Below are 16,628 nucleotides of genomic sequence, written 5' to 3' on the forward strand. Positions count from 1 at the left end.
GTTTCAGCCTAAAAAGGAAATATCTCTCAGAAACTAAAAAAAGATATTCGGACATACTAAAATTGACGCCTGGATAAATAATTTAACCGTAATTTATACATTTCAGTTTTGCTTTGGATACTTCACTTTTTTTTTTGTTTTGTTTGTTTGTTTGTTTTTTGTTTTTTAGAAAAACGTGGAATAAAATCGATAAATCTGGCTACAGGTGTTATATCTAAAAGAAGCGCTCTTTTGGTGATTTATTTGTTTCATATCAGCCTTATTAAAAAAAAACAAAAAAAAAAACAGAAGCATCCATTGTTTGGAACAGGAAAAGTTCAACTAAGTGCAAAAGCGAGGAAGTCTACATTGCAAATCATGCAGCCGCGGAGTTGTCTGTAAATAATTGGTCGCTTCTTCTTCATAACAACGATGTCTAATTGACTGTGGGATTTTTTTTATGACAGATATTTGATTTAATCAGATTTAATAACGCGTCTTTTTTGGGGACCGCAAGATTTATGCAGGCTGTGACCGATAGCCTATCCCGTGTTACAGTTTAAACAGAAAAAATAAACAAAATAAAATTGACAAAATAAAACAAACAAAAACATATCTTTAACCTGATTCTGTACGCTTAGGGTTTAGTAACAAAGTGGGAGTGAAGGTTACAGAGCTCCTCTTCTTCCTCTCCAGTTTCTCCCCCTGTCGGATTATTTTTTTTCCCCTTCATTTTCACACGTGGGAACGGCTTCAAGCCTACTTAGTATTCTCAAATTGTAGCGATCCCAACAATGAACCGACACGCCATTCAAGCGGATGGGAAGCCAGGGACCGAGTTGAGGAAGAAAAAAAAAAAAGTTGCTGGGAGGATCTCCCCTGCAGGCTGTCATGCCTTCTCTGATGAAGGCTTGCAAATTCTCCCGCTCCGCTTCCTCGAGTAATCTGGGGTTAATTGACTGGCTTTTATCACGCAGGGAAAGAGAACAAGAATAATCAACGATTATATACAGTCTATATTAATTTGGAGGGTGATTTTCTCTTTTTCATCTTCATTTTCTTCCCCAGAAACTTGGAGATAATTACAGTTAGGCCTATAATTCCTGCACAAGCCCTTCAGCAGTAAAGCACTATAAAATATAGGCTTATGTCAACGTTAAATATGTTAAATCCATTTTATTATAATAATAATAATAATAATAATAATAATAATAATAATAATAATAATAATAATAATAATAATAATAATAATAATAATAATAATAATGGCGAATGAATAAACACATTCTTGGGTAGTAAATTTGTAAATAAAGTCGAATATTGGGATAGAAAAAATAAAAAAGGTTATCTAATCAATAATGGCAAATAATACCTTAAAACGGCAGCAAAAAAGACAAAATGTTTTTTTTTTCTGAAGAATTTGTATATTTCGTTCCGAAAGTCAATCACCTAAGACTACCTTGGAATTAAAAATCTAATTTAAAAATCAAACCTAAAGAAGCTGGTAACAAAACATGCCTTCCGTGATGCACGCCAATCATAATAAAAAAATAACTGGCATCCTAAAGAAATCCAGAAAAGGACTAAAATATTTTAATGTCTTCACACGCATGATTTGGTAGAGTTTTCTAATAAAACTCCTAAACACTCTCTGAGGAGACGTCGCATCGAACAGTTCCATCTCCCTCCGGGGATCAACAGCAGGAAAAAAGAAGAAGGGGGTAAAAAAAAAAAAAAAAGAAAAAGAAAAACATAATTATGCTATTTAGCCGGCTGATGTGTCGCAATCACTGCTCCTGCACACTCTGTCAGATTAAAATAGAGGAGCCGCACAGAGGACATTAAGGCTAAGGGAATTATTGAAACCTCAGGGGAGGTTTCACGCCGGAGAAGTGGGGGAGAAAAGCAAACTATAGAGATTAATGGCGGCCATAAACAAGAGCATGCCGTCCCACTGCAGTGGAGGTCAACAATAACGACATCAATAATAATAATTATACCTTTTCAATGTCCTTTAAAGGGGGTAATAAACAAAAACTAAAACAAAAAACGAATAAAAAAACTTGAAGTAAAAAAAATGAAATGATAGGGCCTTTTGGCTTTGAGGCCCAACACATATCTAAAACCACGGCTTCATAATATGTTTTGCAATTATTAATCTTCAATGTTAGCAAACACAAGTTTTAGAAATAAATAAATAAACTTGTATGATAAATTTTGCCTAATGTCCTTTTATGTTTGCCCTGTAGTCAGGCCTATGTGCTTTTCAAGCTCTGGACATAAAATGATTATTACGGTTGCCCCAGTGGCTCTGCTTTTTTCTTCTTCTTGTTTATATTTATTTACACATTTAATTATTATCATCATTATTGTGATCATGTCCACAAAGCATTTCGATCACGGACGGGTTTCCGTTACGGATTACCATACTCCCCCACCCAACCCCTCCCTGAATTTATAGGAGCAAGTGTGACACCTACCTGCAGAAGTTGGAAGAGTTATAGGGAGAGCGCTGGCTTGCACACTCATAACATGTTTCCGTATCTGCTGCCTGCATGGCAACGTTCTGAGTTTCACATTCGACGTGCAATTAAAACAAGGGGGAGTAAAAAAAAAAAAAAAAAGAGGCTCCCCATTAATGATATATAATGGGCCAGTATGCTTTAAATGCATGGCCGCGTCCCTTTCTAACAGTTTTGCCACGCCTTAGAAAATAGTAATGAGGCCTAAATTTGGCATAAAATCCTGCTCATTACCGGAGTTCAGCACCTGATTGCTCTGGGTAGAACACGAAAAGGTAATTGGGTTAAATGGTTGCGCTTTGCTGCTGTAATTATGTCAACATCCATTTTTAGAAAGGTCCATATATATATATATATATATATATATATATATATATATATATATATATATATATATATATATATATATATATATATATATATATATATATATAGTTTAATTTTACCTGATGAAAATCTAATTAATAAAATCAAAAATCCCGCGACCATGCAATCCCAAGAGCTGCGTGTATTGTGCGGTTAATTACCTTTAAACCATCTGTCATCGTGCAAAATGCAAGTAAAACCTCGCACCTATTAACTGGCCTCAAAGCCCTTTGAACACACCAGGCAACATCAGCTGCTCACCCAAATAACCTCTGCACAAGCGTGTAGTTTTTTTTTCTCTCTCCATAATTTACTTCAAAGATAGCGTGTTGTCCATTTTAAATACAAAAAGCTACATTAAATATACATGTTAGTCTTTCATACAAATAGGCGGCTGCAGCAATTAAGACCATTCTTGTTACTTTTTTTTAGGATTAACCATTCAGAAACTAAAAAAAAAAAAAAAACAACAACAAAAAAAAAATTAAAGATAAGCATTTACTCAGAAAATAACTATATTCTCAGAATTTGCTTCATCAATGTTCTTGTTCGTTTTTGTTTGTTTTTTTTAAATGCAACCACACAAAATAAATAAAAGTCCGTGGTGAAGTGGAAAATATCCAGGTATTAAATATTTGACATACCTTTCTTTAGTTCATAAGGGGAGTCTTTACAAAGATCTAGCTGTGTTTGGCCTCTGACTTTCTGGCTCTCCCTTACCAAGGCCTCTGCTCTATTTAACACAGTCTGGTTTAATCCATTGAAATGTGCCGTGGAGCCCGTAGTCACCGAGCCGTGGTTACTGTGAAGGGGTCCAAAACTGCCACCATAGTTCGTGTAGCCCGGGTAGAAAGGAGATGTGTAGTACAGAGGCCTGGATAGAACCGTGCTGTTGGGGAGCGGGCACTGGGGGGAGGAACGGGACGGAGACGCGTTCGTCCCCAGCACGGCGCTCTGACCCAAGCCGAGGCACGCCTGCGGCGCCTCAGCGCTGCCCTTGCACCTGTCTGAAGACGTAGCGATCTCCGCCAAAGACCAGAGTTTGGGTTTGGGGGCTGAAGGGGGCGAGTGGATAACCGAGGTCACGTTGCTGGTCACCGTGTTCTGTGGGAGGCTCAAATCTGACGGCTTGTCTTGTGGCGCACCGGCCGGGTTCCCCCGGGAAACCGCGGGTGGAGACGAGGTGGTCGGCTTGGCGGAATCCGGCAGCAGCTCCGCAGTCCTCTCCTCCTGCTCTTTCAACTCCGAGTCACTCAGGAGCGGATCTGTTTCTTTGCCATGGCTCTCTTCTTTAAATCTGTCGCAGCCGATGTCCCCTGGGTTCAGTAGTTTGTGATCTGAAGCGCAAATAAAGAACGGAATTACTGCCAGGAAGTGCAACGCACATTAGTGATGGACCTGAAACGTGTGTGTAAGGTGATCACAAGGCAAGAAAACACTAATCTGGAAGAACATTCGCTTAATCACAGCAACATTCGTTTCACTGCATGCGTTTATAAATCCCCTCATAAATAAAGGTACTAGTCTGAGAAGGTGAATTATCTCATAATTACTATAATTAAAGATTAGCACTGCAATGCGCTTTTTTCTCTAATATATACATTTGTGTTATCCGTTAGATACATTAGAATCATAATAGGGGTTCCGCGGTAATAATCAGGGTAAGAGCACTTTCACTTGAATTCCCAGCCCACTTCAGCATTTGCATCCTTATTATGCCGTTAAAGATAAATTGACTGCTAAACAGTGTGCGTCACCAGCAATTTCAGCCCATGAAAAGTCAAACGAGGGGAGTTCAAGGTGATTATTATTTAAAGCAATTGTCTCATTATAAATTATATACCACCATTAACTAGCAATCAATTTTGCGCCCTGAGTGGAAACGACTGTGATGAAAAATTGATGATTTTTTTTTCGTGCCCTTTTTTTTTTTTCCTTCAACACCGACCTGCCTCCGTGTCTGTGGAGTCTCCCTTGTCGAGGGGCTTGTTTGGCTCGTCGTCGTCGTTTTTCTCCAAGTCGATGTTCTCGTCCTCCTCCTCGTCCTCGCTCCGGTTCCGTGGGGTCCAAGTCATCTTGTTCTCCTTCTTTAGCCTCCTCCTGGCGTTGGCGAACCAGGTGGACACCTGCGTGAGGGTCATCTTGGTGATGATGGCCAGCATGATCTTCTCCCCTTTAGTCGGATAGGGGTTCTTTCGGTGCTCGTTGAGCCAAGCCTTCAGGGTGGCGGTGGCGTCCCGCGTTGCGTTCTTGCGGTATGCGGGGTCACCGTAAGGGTAGGTGCCCAGGGGCGCAGCGTAAGGGTGGTATCCTATAGAGCCGGCCATTCCCGTTGTGTGATCATACGGAGAACTCTGCAGCAAAATTGACAATAACAATAATAATAAGTAAATACATAAACATTTTAAAACTTCAAGTCACCTTCTAAACAGCTGCAAAACCCCCTCAAAAGTAAACATACACGCACATGCGCGTGCGCTGTAAAACAAACACGCATACTGACGCACGCGAAGGCACTGTCTTAAATTCAGCAAACATAAACGTTTATGGAGTTTACGGGACTGTCACGTTTGAACTGAAGTCTGATCATTTAATCGCTTATTATTTTGTCACAACATCGACGTGTGTAATAGCCGGTGCAGCTATCAGAAAGAATAATTCGCCGCCGCAATGGTACTTATATTCGTTATCATATTCTAATTAATTTTGTGCGGCCTTTCTCTTTCGGCGTTTTCTCGTCATTTGCCTTTAAAAGCGACTCTGAGAACCCCTCTCACAGGATAATCAGGAAAGCAAACCAAAACCAAAAATGCAAAATATAATTTCCGTTGTTACTGGGGTTAAGTTGTGCAGCTGACAGTTAATAAGCTTATGAAAACAAATAGAGTAAGCTATAAGCTTTCATCGCACGGCGCTTCTGCAGTTTGTCATGCGCATGAAAATCAGTGAAGTGCAACTCCTTTAAAAACGATATATGGATAGATATATAGATATATGAAATTTGCTTGAGGAAATACTAAAGCGGAAAACTATTTTTGTTTTACTTTTCTTCTACTTTTCTTTAATCAGCCGCCTTTTCCCTGTGTGCTCACTTCGATTAAGTAGAACTCTATTGCTTTTATAGTTTCTTCACTTTCTGCGTCGTCTCTCAATCAATAATCGCCTTTAATTTACTCACCACGTATGACGTGAAAGTGGCAGCCGCCGCCGCGTCCGCGCTGTACGGCAAATGGGAGTTATAGCCCGGAGAGGCGCTGGTGAAAGCGGTAGATCCGGCATATGGCGCAAACGCGGATCCCGAAGAGGATCTCCCAAGCTCCTCGGTCCTGGGTCCTGATATGACACTGGTGCTGTACGCGGGGCAGGAGTACAGGGCTAAAGAGGCGGACGGCTGGTACAAGTAGCCCTGAGGATATGCCATGCTGGAGCCCGGAGAGTGTGAAGCCACTTAAACTTGCGCACTTTCCCCCCCGCTCTTTTCGGGTCTTCTCATGCGCTGCGGTCGGAGCGCATATGAGCTGCGTGCGTCCAGAACCCGCTGTCTGTCCCCTTCTCGCAGATGACAACGGAAAGAGCAAAACAAAAACAAAAAAATGAACTGCAGAAATAAAAAAAAAGAGGCAGATTATTTTTTGTCGCTGCCAGCCAGCCACCCTCTATCCGTCGAAGGAGTTCTCTCTCTCTGCTGATCCTTTATCTGAGTTGCGCCGTCTCTCTCATGCCTGTGCAGAAGTTTTATTTTTTTTTACCCGTCGGACGGGGGGCTTTGCTTGGGAAAACGTCCTGCCAAGATGCTAAGTTGGAAATTGAGGATCCTGACGCCTACTACGCCGCACAGCACGCTCCTCCTCTCGGGGTGTAGTCACAGAAGGGAAAGGCAAGCTTATGCTGGGTAACCACAACCCCTATCCAAACCCATACTCTCTCTCTCTGCCTCCCTTCCTTTCTCTCTCTTTCTTCCTCACCCCTCCCGTCTTGCGCGTTAACTATCAAGCCTTCTCATTCTCAATTCCTCCATCCACCCCCCCCCCCCTTTTTTTTTAACAAGGCTCGTTGCAGTGAGCCTCAAGTGCGCCTGACAGCCCCCCCTTTTGGACGGCGACGTCATGCGAGTCTAGCAACTCTCAACTTTCCTCCCTTTTCTCCCAAATACGAAGTCCTTACTTTCACACTTGATCAACAACAAATCGGCTGTTGTATGCAGGAGATGTGGGCTTTCAAGATACCGTGAGGAACGGGGAAAAAAAGGCGACCCCGCTGCAGCGATCTCTTTCTTTGTGCGTAAAGAAAAAGAAAACGCGTCGTTTTGCCTCGATTTAACGTGCGCTAAACGAGCAAACGTATGCTGTTCGATCGACGCACGCATTGAGTTAACATCCGCATCTATGGAGGCAGTGTGCGTGCGTGTGTGTGTGTGTGTGTAGGGGGGGGGGGCAATTGTGTACGCCGGCTTTCTTAAACGCAACCTGAGGGGTTGCTTTTGTAAGAAAAGTAAGCGTAAAACGGCGCAAACCGCTCCGGACCGGGCAAAACAACTCTTGTTACCCGGGAACAGCTTTTCTGTGAATTTAACAGTATAAATCACCCGCATCATGTTGCGTATTTCTTTTTAAGAAGACCGATTTCTACGACCAACACGTAGCAATGAGCATCGGCAGATTTTTTTATTTTTTTTTACTGAGACGGAGACTAAATAGTTTGCGGATCCTGGAATAAACCAGCCGCGTACGCGCTCTCAGAAAGTCGTAAACCCTCAAGCCGGAGCAGATTAGTGCCAACTACACCAAATCCACAAGGACTAGAGGGTGTAATCTCATTTGATCTCAGCAGATATATATCTACTCTGAAATGCAGGATAGTAAAAGAAAAGAATACAGCAGATGTTGGTACTTAAAGCATTATTTTAGTTATTATACACTATTTATAACCAGATAAATTATGTATTATGATGTAGTAGTAATAATAATAATAATAATAATAATAATAATAATAATAATAATAATAATAATAATAATAATAATAATAATAATAATAATGAAGTGTTACTATTAAAGGTTATTTAGTCTTTTACGCATGATTAAAATGGTTAAATCGTTTGGTGACTACAGTTCAAGTCTCTGATAAGCCGAAAGGGATCGCTGTAGGCGCTGCTAAAGAGTGTGTGCACACACTCCGTCACGTGCTTCTTACGCTCTGAAACCCCTCCAGAGAGCGAAGAGTGATGACGGCGTTACACAGCGCGAGCACACTCAGACTTTAGACAGGAGAGTCACAGAGAGGAGAGGAGAAAAAAGGGGGCGAGGAGAAGGATCGACGCACAAAGCGGCCTCTACCAAACAGCCTGATCAGATGAAACTGATATTATGAGACCTGTTCAGAGAATCAACCAAATATTCAAACTTCCTCTGTTGAGAGTCTTCGAAAGGGTCTCTTCTTCGTCTTCTTTTTTTTAAATATTTGCAGTTATGTGAAATGCAACTTAATTAGTAAAACTGGAGCTCTTTTAGCAGAAGTTTGATTTGTCACGAATTGTTATTTTTAACATGATTGTGTTTATTGGTTGTATGTTATGAGAGCTGGAGAAGTGTGTGTCATGTTTCCTCCTTGGTGCGTTTTGTTTCACAGTCGCCTCCCCGAAGTAGGAGCTATAATTTGAAGATCACGCAGCCTTTAATGGGAGCGGGGTTACAGCAACTGCTGCCGCCTCCCAATACCGCGCAGATAAAGGAGGAGGTAAGTAGCGTCTTCCTTTTTTTTTTCTGATGCGTGAAAGTGGGATGTCGTCTCGGATTTTCGTGATTTTTTTTTCTTTTGACTTTTTAGCCATCTCTTTTTTTCCCCTTGAAAGAATTCAGTCGCAATTTTTTTTCTTTGACGCATGGAAACTGCCTTTCCTGGCTAAGAAGAAGCGAACGAAAGATGATAAATGCCACTTAAAATGCCTGAGGGAGCAAATGCGATCTAAATTGGATATAGAGGCTATTATTACACGACATTATGCATTGTGGCGGACTAATTGCGTGGCTGGATGAAGTTAAACAGTCAGTTAATGTGGAGTGGCGGACAGGTTTCTGGAGCGCGCAAGGTCAGTTGCGCTGCACTCCAAACCCTTTAGTGGTGTACAGGGGGAAAAAGGGAGAAAAAAAAAATGCTGAAGTATTCATGGGATTTTTAACCATTCTAAATCTGTGTCCTAAACCGATTAGTTGACACCAATTTTTCTTTGATGTATTAGCTGAGGGCTTTTGCCACTTGGAAGCCAATTGAAATTCAAAACAGTTTTCGCTCCAAATGCTTTGGGGAGATCTGCGGCAAATAATGGATGTAATTTATTTTTGACCTTGAGTTTTTTTTCCAAGGGTTATTAAATGATTAAACATACATGCACCATCCAGCCTGACTAGATAACTTAAATAAAGAAAAATTGTTATGTTTTTTTTTTCCTGTTATCAATATTATTTTTGTATTTCCTGGATGCTCTCTGTTTTTGTTTAAAATGTGTTTTCTTTCTGTTTCTGACAAAAAATTAACTTTTTCATTTTAAAAATAATATTGACCGATTGTCTTTTTTGTTTTAAATTTCATTCAGATCCGTGACGTGGACATCTTCTCAAGTCACCAAGCAATGAAACACACTGCTTCAAGCTCCAAACCCATTGCATACAAACAGTTTGACTCTCCACTTATTTGACTTATTAACTTTTTTCAGTTTTGTGAATGGATATTTCAAATGTCAAGTCTGTAACAATCACATCAATTTGTTTTCATAAAAAAACAAAAAAAAAAAAGAGCAAATTAACTCGAGCCATGGTGTTTTTGTGTTACTTTTAGGAGGAGCAACTCTGGTCTTTCTTTACTTCTTTAGTGAGTTAAATGAAGATGTATGTCGTGAGAGTGAGTGTGTGTTTCCTCCTGATGGGGTTTCTCTACTCGTGCACATCCCACCCTCACTGGTCACAATCCCCTCGCCAGGCTGAATGGCAGACCTCTGGATTGGCTAAGTGATGAAATGATGACCCCATTATGAGAAGTGATTCCAAAATGAGAGGCAACGGACAAAGATTGTATACCCCTCTCTCTCTCTCCCCCCCCCCTCTCTCTCTCTGTCTCTCTTTCTGCAGCACCGTCCTCAGCAGCCCGCTGCCAGCGGAGCAGATGATGATTGATTCGCTTGAGAAGGATCACAGGAAGCACCCATTGATTTCTTTCTCTCTTTTTTTCCCTTTTTTGGTGTTTTATTAAACATATATATATATTTATTTACCCCTGTATCTTTGGGGCATGTCAAGACTCACCTCATTTGGGTGACGCTATAAGTGGGATAATTCACACTTTTCCATCACAAGATGGACGACCTTAAGAATTACTTCAGAAATGAGTCAATAGACCCAGCCAGTAAATTAATATTGATTGGCAATAATGATGGCTGAGTGTGAATATGGGCTCTTGCAGTGACCCCGCCTTTAGACTCTAGGTATCTTTACAGTGATGCTAAACGTTTGCAACCAAATACGCCTATAAAGGTGCATGTAAAAAAATAAATAAATAGAAATGTAACTATTTCAGTGGTTAATTTCAAAAAGTAAAACTCATAGGGACATTACTTACAGAGGGACACATTTAAAGTACTTATTTTAGTTCATTGCACGAGTATGGCTTGCAGCTGATCCAAACCAAATATTCAGTTTTACAGAAAATTTGAATGAGACAGTAAATCTGTTCATGATTCTCTCATTGCTGAGGTTATGGCTGTTGCAAATGCATCTTTACCCGTCGCACTTTTTCCTTTCTCAACTTTCCACTATAAGGCTTGGACACAGCTATCTGTGAACAACCACCCCGTTCAGCTGTGGCCTATGTAGACTAACCTCCTTGTTGATGGTGTCCGGGGTTGTCTGCTAGACCTCTGTTAAGTTAGCCGTCTTCCCTATGATTATGTGGGCCATAACATAACAATAACAAAACATTTCTGTATTCTCTTTTTTGTGTGTTATGATATGATTTACTGAGAAAATAAATTTGGGGATTTCAATTTATCTAAGCTGGAATCATCAAAAAGACAAGAGTTAAATGAAATGTATCCGTTTGTGTCTAATTAATCTATTTGATCTATAAGTTTGACCTTTTTTGAATTTAATTACTGTGATAGGTAAATTGTTTTATATTCTAATTTATTGAAATGCACCTGTAGGTTACACCTGGAAAAAAAAAGAAGAAACAAAACACAGGAGCAGTTATTTCCTCCTCTCACAGCCAGTACGTGTTTCTTTCACTTTAATTTCTAACTTTGATCAAACCAGAACTACAGTTTGATCTGAAGGTGCCATAAGGTAATAATCCCATACTACCTTAAAGCTCCTGAGGTCCATGTAGGAAGTCTGTGCCTTCGCAAAAACGTAAGGTGATACAACTTGCAAATCCAATGACTGCCAAAAGGCTGAAACCACAGTGTGGGAGCAGTGTCCCAGATATTTGCTCTGACTTAATCCAATTGAAATAGTATGAGTGAGTTGCAGGGGCTCCCAGGTCTGTTCCCTGCTTATGTATGTGATGCATAATAGAAGTTGACGAGGTTGGTGATAGATCACAGCCCAGGTAATGTAAACACATTAATCCCTCAGGGTTCATGTGCATGTTCTTTCTCTTGTTTGGTCTCTTCTATCAGCCTCCCCAACTCTAAGACACACACCGCCCCGACCCACCCACCTCAGCCCTACCTCCACCCCCCCACCCCAACTCCCAAGTGTTCATCATCATCCCTAAATGCGTTACTGGAGCACAAACCAGAAGCAGCCTTAATCTGTCAACATGCCCTTTAATTGGAAGAAGAAAACAACACGTGCTCCTGGTTGTGCCATTCCTAAGTGCACATGCCAAAGAAATACAGCGGTCACGGAAGAAGTGATCCCGGGAGAGAGGGGCATAATTAAAAGTATCTTTTAATAGGCTTGTAATGCTGAGCCTGACTCTTGTTGCCCTAAGTAGAGTGCAAAATCTGTGGCTGGAGACGGACATGCGGCGAAGGGGGCTTCTGCTAAAGGAGACTGTAAACGATACACCGCCTCCACCGTCATCAGACATGCTGTCTCCACCTGAGTCGCCGCACGGAGGACAACAGCCACTTTCAGCCTCTGCCGCGGACACTTCGGGCTCACCAGCTAACCGTGTCCCTTTGTTCTCCGAATGAGAGTTGCTCTTCCACAACACAACATCAGCTCTCCGACTCGCCATCCCCCCAAGTCGCTTTGCCAACTTCTGCTCTGCCTCCAACTCACAACACCAGCGGGGAGTGAGAACTGGGATTAAGGGGTTGATTTTGGGCCTGCTACACTGTAATCAAATGAGACTGCTTAGGGGAGAGGAGGAGAAGGAGGAGGTGGAGTATTATGTTCTGTAGTGCATTCCACTGCAGTGTTTTTTTTTTTTTTCTTTCTTTTTTTTTTTTTTTTTTTGTTGTTTTTGTCAGGGCAGGCTTTGATGCCGTATCCCCTTACCTTTGTAGTCCCGGTAGCCATGTTTCATAAACACGGAATAGGAAACATCCTCGGCATTAGAAATGTAGATTGGTGCTTTCCTCCCTGCCACCCCACATTCCGCACGTGCCCGGTCACATTCTCCATCTCCCAGCACTGGGGTATTAAGTTTCCTCTCTCATGCCTGTGATACATTTAAACATCTCACAATCAGCCCCAGTGATTTAGAGTGTCATGTATAATCTGCCGCAACAACAATGCCAACATCGCTTTTTGTCCTTGTGGCTGCCATCGTTTCTGTTTTTCTCTTAGTTTTTGGGGTTTCGGGACAGCTGCATTGGCAAAATGCTTAATTCCGCGAAGCTGAAAAGTTGGTATTAGTGCGATTTAGACTTGGTCTTCATTATGGAGGATATAATATTAATACTGAGCTTCACATTCTGTAGAGTACCCCCCCCTTGCTTTGTGTTATCACACGGGGAATTGTCTGGTCTCACTTCTCTTTGTAGTTAACTGAAACCCTCCATGGGATTGAGTTAAATTGTATTTCTAAATCTAACTCATTAAAAGCCAAACTCTTCAGTTCTGCTGCCCATATTTCTTTTTCTTTTTTTTTTTTGTTTCACTGCAGTCTTTAAGTTATACTGTATTCTCATGAGAGTACTTTCACACATGATTTATTATGTAAATGTCAGTCCTGTGAATCATTTAAAATAATTCAATAATTCCCCCGGATGAGTGTTATTTTATTGGACAAGTTACAGGTTCCTCTTTTTTTCTTTTTCTTTTTTTTTTCTTTTTTTTACCCATCAGAGATTTTCTCTGTTGTCTTCTTCCGTTTTGTCCAACATCTGACACACTGCCCTGGGTGATTGAGCCAGATGTGAAAATCCAAAGAGGAGATGCTCCCCCTAATGCCTGACACCTGGTGCAGATTTAGAAGGGATTGCACTGCAGGTACTGCCTTACCTTTTGGCGAATCCCAGAAAGTCCCTGAGGTACTTCCTTTTCCGTCCACGGCTGTGTTTGTTTCTGCTCTGCTTTGCCACCCGGCTATCCAGCCTGTGTCAGCCGGCCCCTCTGTGTTGGGATTAGGGCGAGAAGGTGTTGAAATATGATGTCTATCATCCGTTAGATACATCCAGTTCTGGTTTGTTCGGATATTTGCTGGGCCTAAAAGATTTCAGCTGGTCGGATATCTTTCTCAGATGCAGCCCAGGCTTTCTAGGGCTTGGGAGATATTTTGGAGGTACGGAAAGCCCTTTAAATTCAAAAATGTAATAATAAAAGCAGATGTTTTTCAGCTATTAATGCCTGAAACAGTGAACAAAAGAACAAATAAATATCACATGCACTTAGATTAGTCTGTGTTAAACAAAGCCAACAAAAAGAGAAAAAAAACTACAGGGAACAGTTTTCATTATGAACATGTTCCTAATTCCATTACTTTTTGTGTGCATTACTGGTGTTAATTTCCCCTCCAATTACACCAACACCCTGTGTCAGAGAATGATTTTAAACTGAATGCGTTGCTCTTGAGGGGATTCACATCTGCAGGTTGTATTGGTACAGAACACCAATCCAACATCAACCCATAAAGGACATCAAATCCATGCAACCTTGTGATACCTGAGCTAGATGATCACAGTGCACCTTCGTGTCGTTTGACATGAAAATCGGCAGGCAGTTTTTGTGCCAAATTGGAGCATTATGTTGAAAAACTGCAGAAAAGGCCAGACGCTACTAATAATGGGGTACGGTACCAGGAAAACATATTTATACTCTGACCTTTTTTCACATTTTTGCCATGTTACCACTGACATTTCTATATTTTTTAATGGGATTGTATGTGACCAAACCAATGCAAAGTTGCACACAATTACAAAGTAAGGAAATTGCTATATCATTTTCAAAACGTTTTACAAATAACACTGAAAATTGTGGCATTCATTTGTATTTAACCCACTGTCTCAGCCCTTGGTAGAGACTCCTTTCGCTCCAATTGCATGCAGCTGAAACTCTATCAGCTGTGAATATCTACAAAATACAATCTTGGCCGATTTTTCTTTGCAAAATAGCTTAATCTCACTTGTAATTGATGGGGTGCATCTGTGAACAGTTACTTTCAGGTCTCCCCAAACATTTTCGGTTTTATTCAGGTTTGTACTGTGACTGGATCATGTAACACTTACATACACTTTGATTTAAACAAATTTGATTGTGGCCCTGGCTGTATGTTTAGTGTCGTGGTCCATCTGGACCATTCATTCATTCTAGTCTCAGGTCTTTTGGATCCTCTTTGAGATTTTTTCCTGTATTTAGCTCCATCCATCTTCCTGTCAACTGTCCTAGTTTAAGGAGAGCGTCTTTTGTGGTGGGGATGTATATGACTTTCTGTACACAGTGGCTCTCTTCATGCCTTTCTTCGTTAGGGCCTGTATTTTCAGAGCAAAAAACAAATCGAGCCTGAGCCTGAGCTGTTGATCTCTGTTGCTCATCCAGAGAAACCATATATCTGTTGATGCTTCTCTGATTAAGGTTTTCCTTGCCAGGCCTTTTCTGTTTAGTTGAATGACCATGTCTTGGTAGGCATGCAATAATACCACAGTATTATAATTTTTGAATGATGGACTGAGCAGTGCTATCAGAGATTTCCAAATCTATTACATTGTTTTATGGGCTAATCCTGCTTTATACTCCCCCAAAACCCTCCCTGACATGTGCGCTGTGTTCCTTGGCCTGAAGATGTAATTGTTTTCTCTAACGTTCCCCAGAAAACCTTTAAGACTTTCACAAAACACCTGTATTTATACTGCTATGAACAGACTTTACTTTATACATTGAGTATTAGTATTACGTGAGTTCTAAAAGCAAATAGTTGGACTAGCTTTTAATCAGGGTTCTTAAAATAAAGATACTCTGGACTGGCGACCTCTGGCCCAATGAACGCTGAAGATAGGCGCCAGACCCATCGATCCATTCATCCATCCGTGGATGGAAAATACAGGGGGCTAAACGTAAATGTTTGCAGCAAAATTCTGAATTTCATTAGAAATATAAAATGAATAAAAGCATGACTCTTTTTGCTACCATTATGTGTTTGTCTTTCAGATATAATCCCAACAAACTATATTCAAGTTTGCTTTAAAGTGAGAAAAACTTCAACGAGACTTTTGCAAGGCCCTGTAGAAGGCTGTGTTGAGCATCAAAATGTTTGAATAGTTTTTGATCAAAAACAAATACTAGAACTGTAGTGTATTGTTGTTATTTAAAACACAGTATACATGGATGAAGGGTTGAAGGCACAGCATAATGTACCCGTTTCTGCTCGCTAAAGAGAGATATTTTTGCATCAGCAAGACATTCAAGTGCGCACTTGGTGAGCTTTCCAGGTAAAATGTTTATGTTGACACATGCGCCTCTCTTCCTGATGCAAATCCAACCTAAACATTGAGCAGAGGTAAGGCAAGCGTGGCCCATAAAGGCTGAGAGCTCCAAACGCTTTGAACAGACAACTATCACTAATCACTCCCAGAGCAGTGCGGCGTGTAATTACTCTGCCAAACGTTTGCCTTTCACAGCTTAGCACCGGGAGCCCTGACCCCGTCTTTCCTCACTGCCGTGCATGTGGAAGGCTTGTGCCTTCGCACACCCCTCCACCCCCACCCCACCCCAACCCACACCCCCACCCTTCTCTCTTTACTAAAGTAGGAGGCAAGCTGAGTCTCCCTCCTAGTATTTTGAGGAAGAGTGAAGGAGGAAGGAGAAAGGGAGAAAGACGGGGAGGGAGAGGGCCCGAGGTTGGTGCTTCCGGCTTTGTAGGAGCCCGTTTAAATGGGCTTTGAAACCCTAGCCATCCGGAGATCAGAAATAGCCTTATTGACTGCGAAGGCCCAGAAGTGACTGAGCACGCAGTGTTCTGAGAGTTCACCCTTCCTGGTTGCTCCGAATGGTAGGAGGGGGGGCATACAAACGACGGCCAACCAAAGTCTCAGGACATAAACTTATATCAGGAGAAAAATATTGTTTTCTTGCTGTTTTTAAATGACGCGAGGCTGTGCTTTGCTTTTTTTTTTTTTCTTTTTTTTCCCGGCGTTGCATAATTTCTTTGTTTCCTGCCAGACACCTTTCTTCCTGCCTCTGCCTTATTTATTGATATTAGTGATGCGGCTGTCATTCTGCGGCGTGATCTGTCCTCTCTCTGGGTGAATGCTGATAAGATGACACAATGCAAATATGAAGCGGGAGCGGGGCCGCCTTGGCAAGCATGTAGTGCGTGTGCAGGGAC

At 41.4% G+C, this 16,628-nt stretch overlaps 1 protein-coding gene and 1 long non-coding RNA gene across 2 annotated transcripts; one reads left to right on the forward strand and one right to left on the reverse strand.

Annotated features, from left to right (window-relative positions):
* Nucleotides 1-3,158: 3,158 nt before the first annotated feature.
* On the reverse strand, nt 3,159-6,813 carry irx5a (iroquois homeobox 5a). The gene is made up of 3 exons (XM_012881968.3): nt 6,046-6,813; nt 4,816-5,221; nt 3,159-4,204 (listed from the first exon to the last, which is right to left on the reverse strand). Exons 1-3 carry the CDS (start codon nt 6,286-6,288, stop codon nt 3,495-3,497), a joined length of 1,359 nt encoding a protein of 452 aa, XP_012737422.1. The 5' UTR covers nt 6,289-6,813; the 3' UTR covers nt 3,159-3,494.
* Nucleotides 6,814-8,012: 1,199 nt separating this feature from the next.
* LOC105939699 lies at nt 8,013-12,924 on the forward strand. The gene is made up of 2 exons (XR_001167097.3): nt 8,013-8,600; nt 9,457-12,924. It is a non-coding gene; the product is annotated as an uncharacterized LOC105939699 (long non-coding RNA).
* The last annotated feature ends 3,704 nt before the right edge of the window (nt 12,925-16,628 follow it).

This window comes from Fundulus heteroclitus, chromosome 4, assembly GCF_011125445.2.
Source record: "Fundulus heteroclitus isolate FHET01 chromosome 4, MU-UCD_Fhet_4.1, whole genome shotgun sequence".
Lineage (NCBI taxonomy): Eukaryota > Metazoa > Chordata > Actinopteri > Cyprinodontiformes > Fundulidae > Fundulus > Fundulus heteroclitus.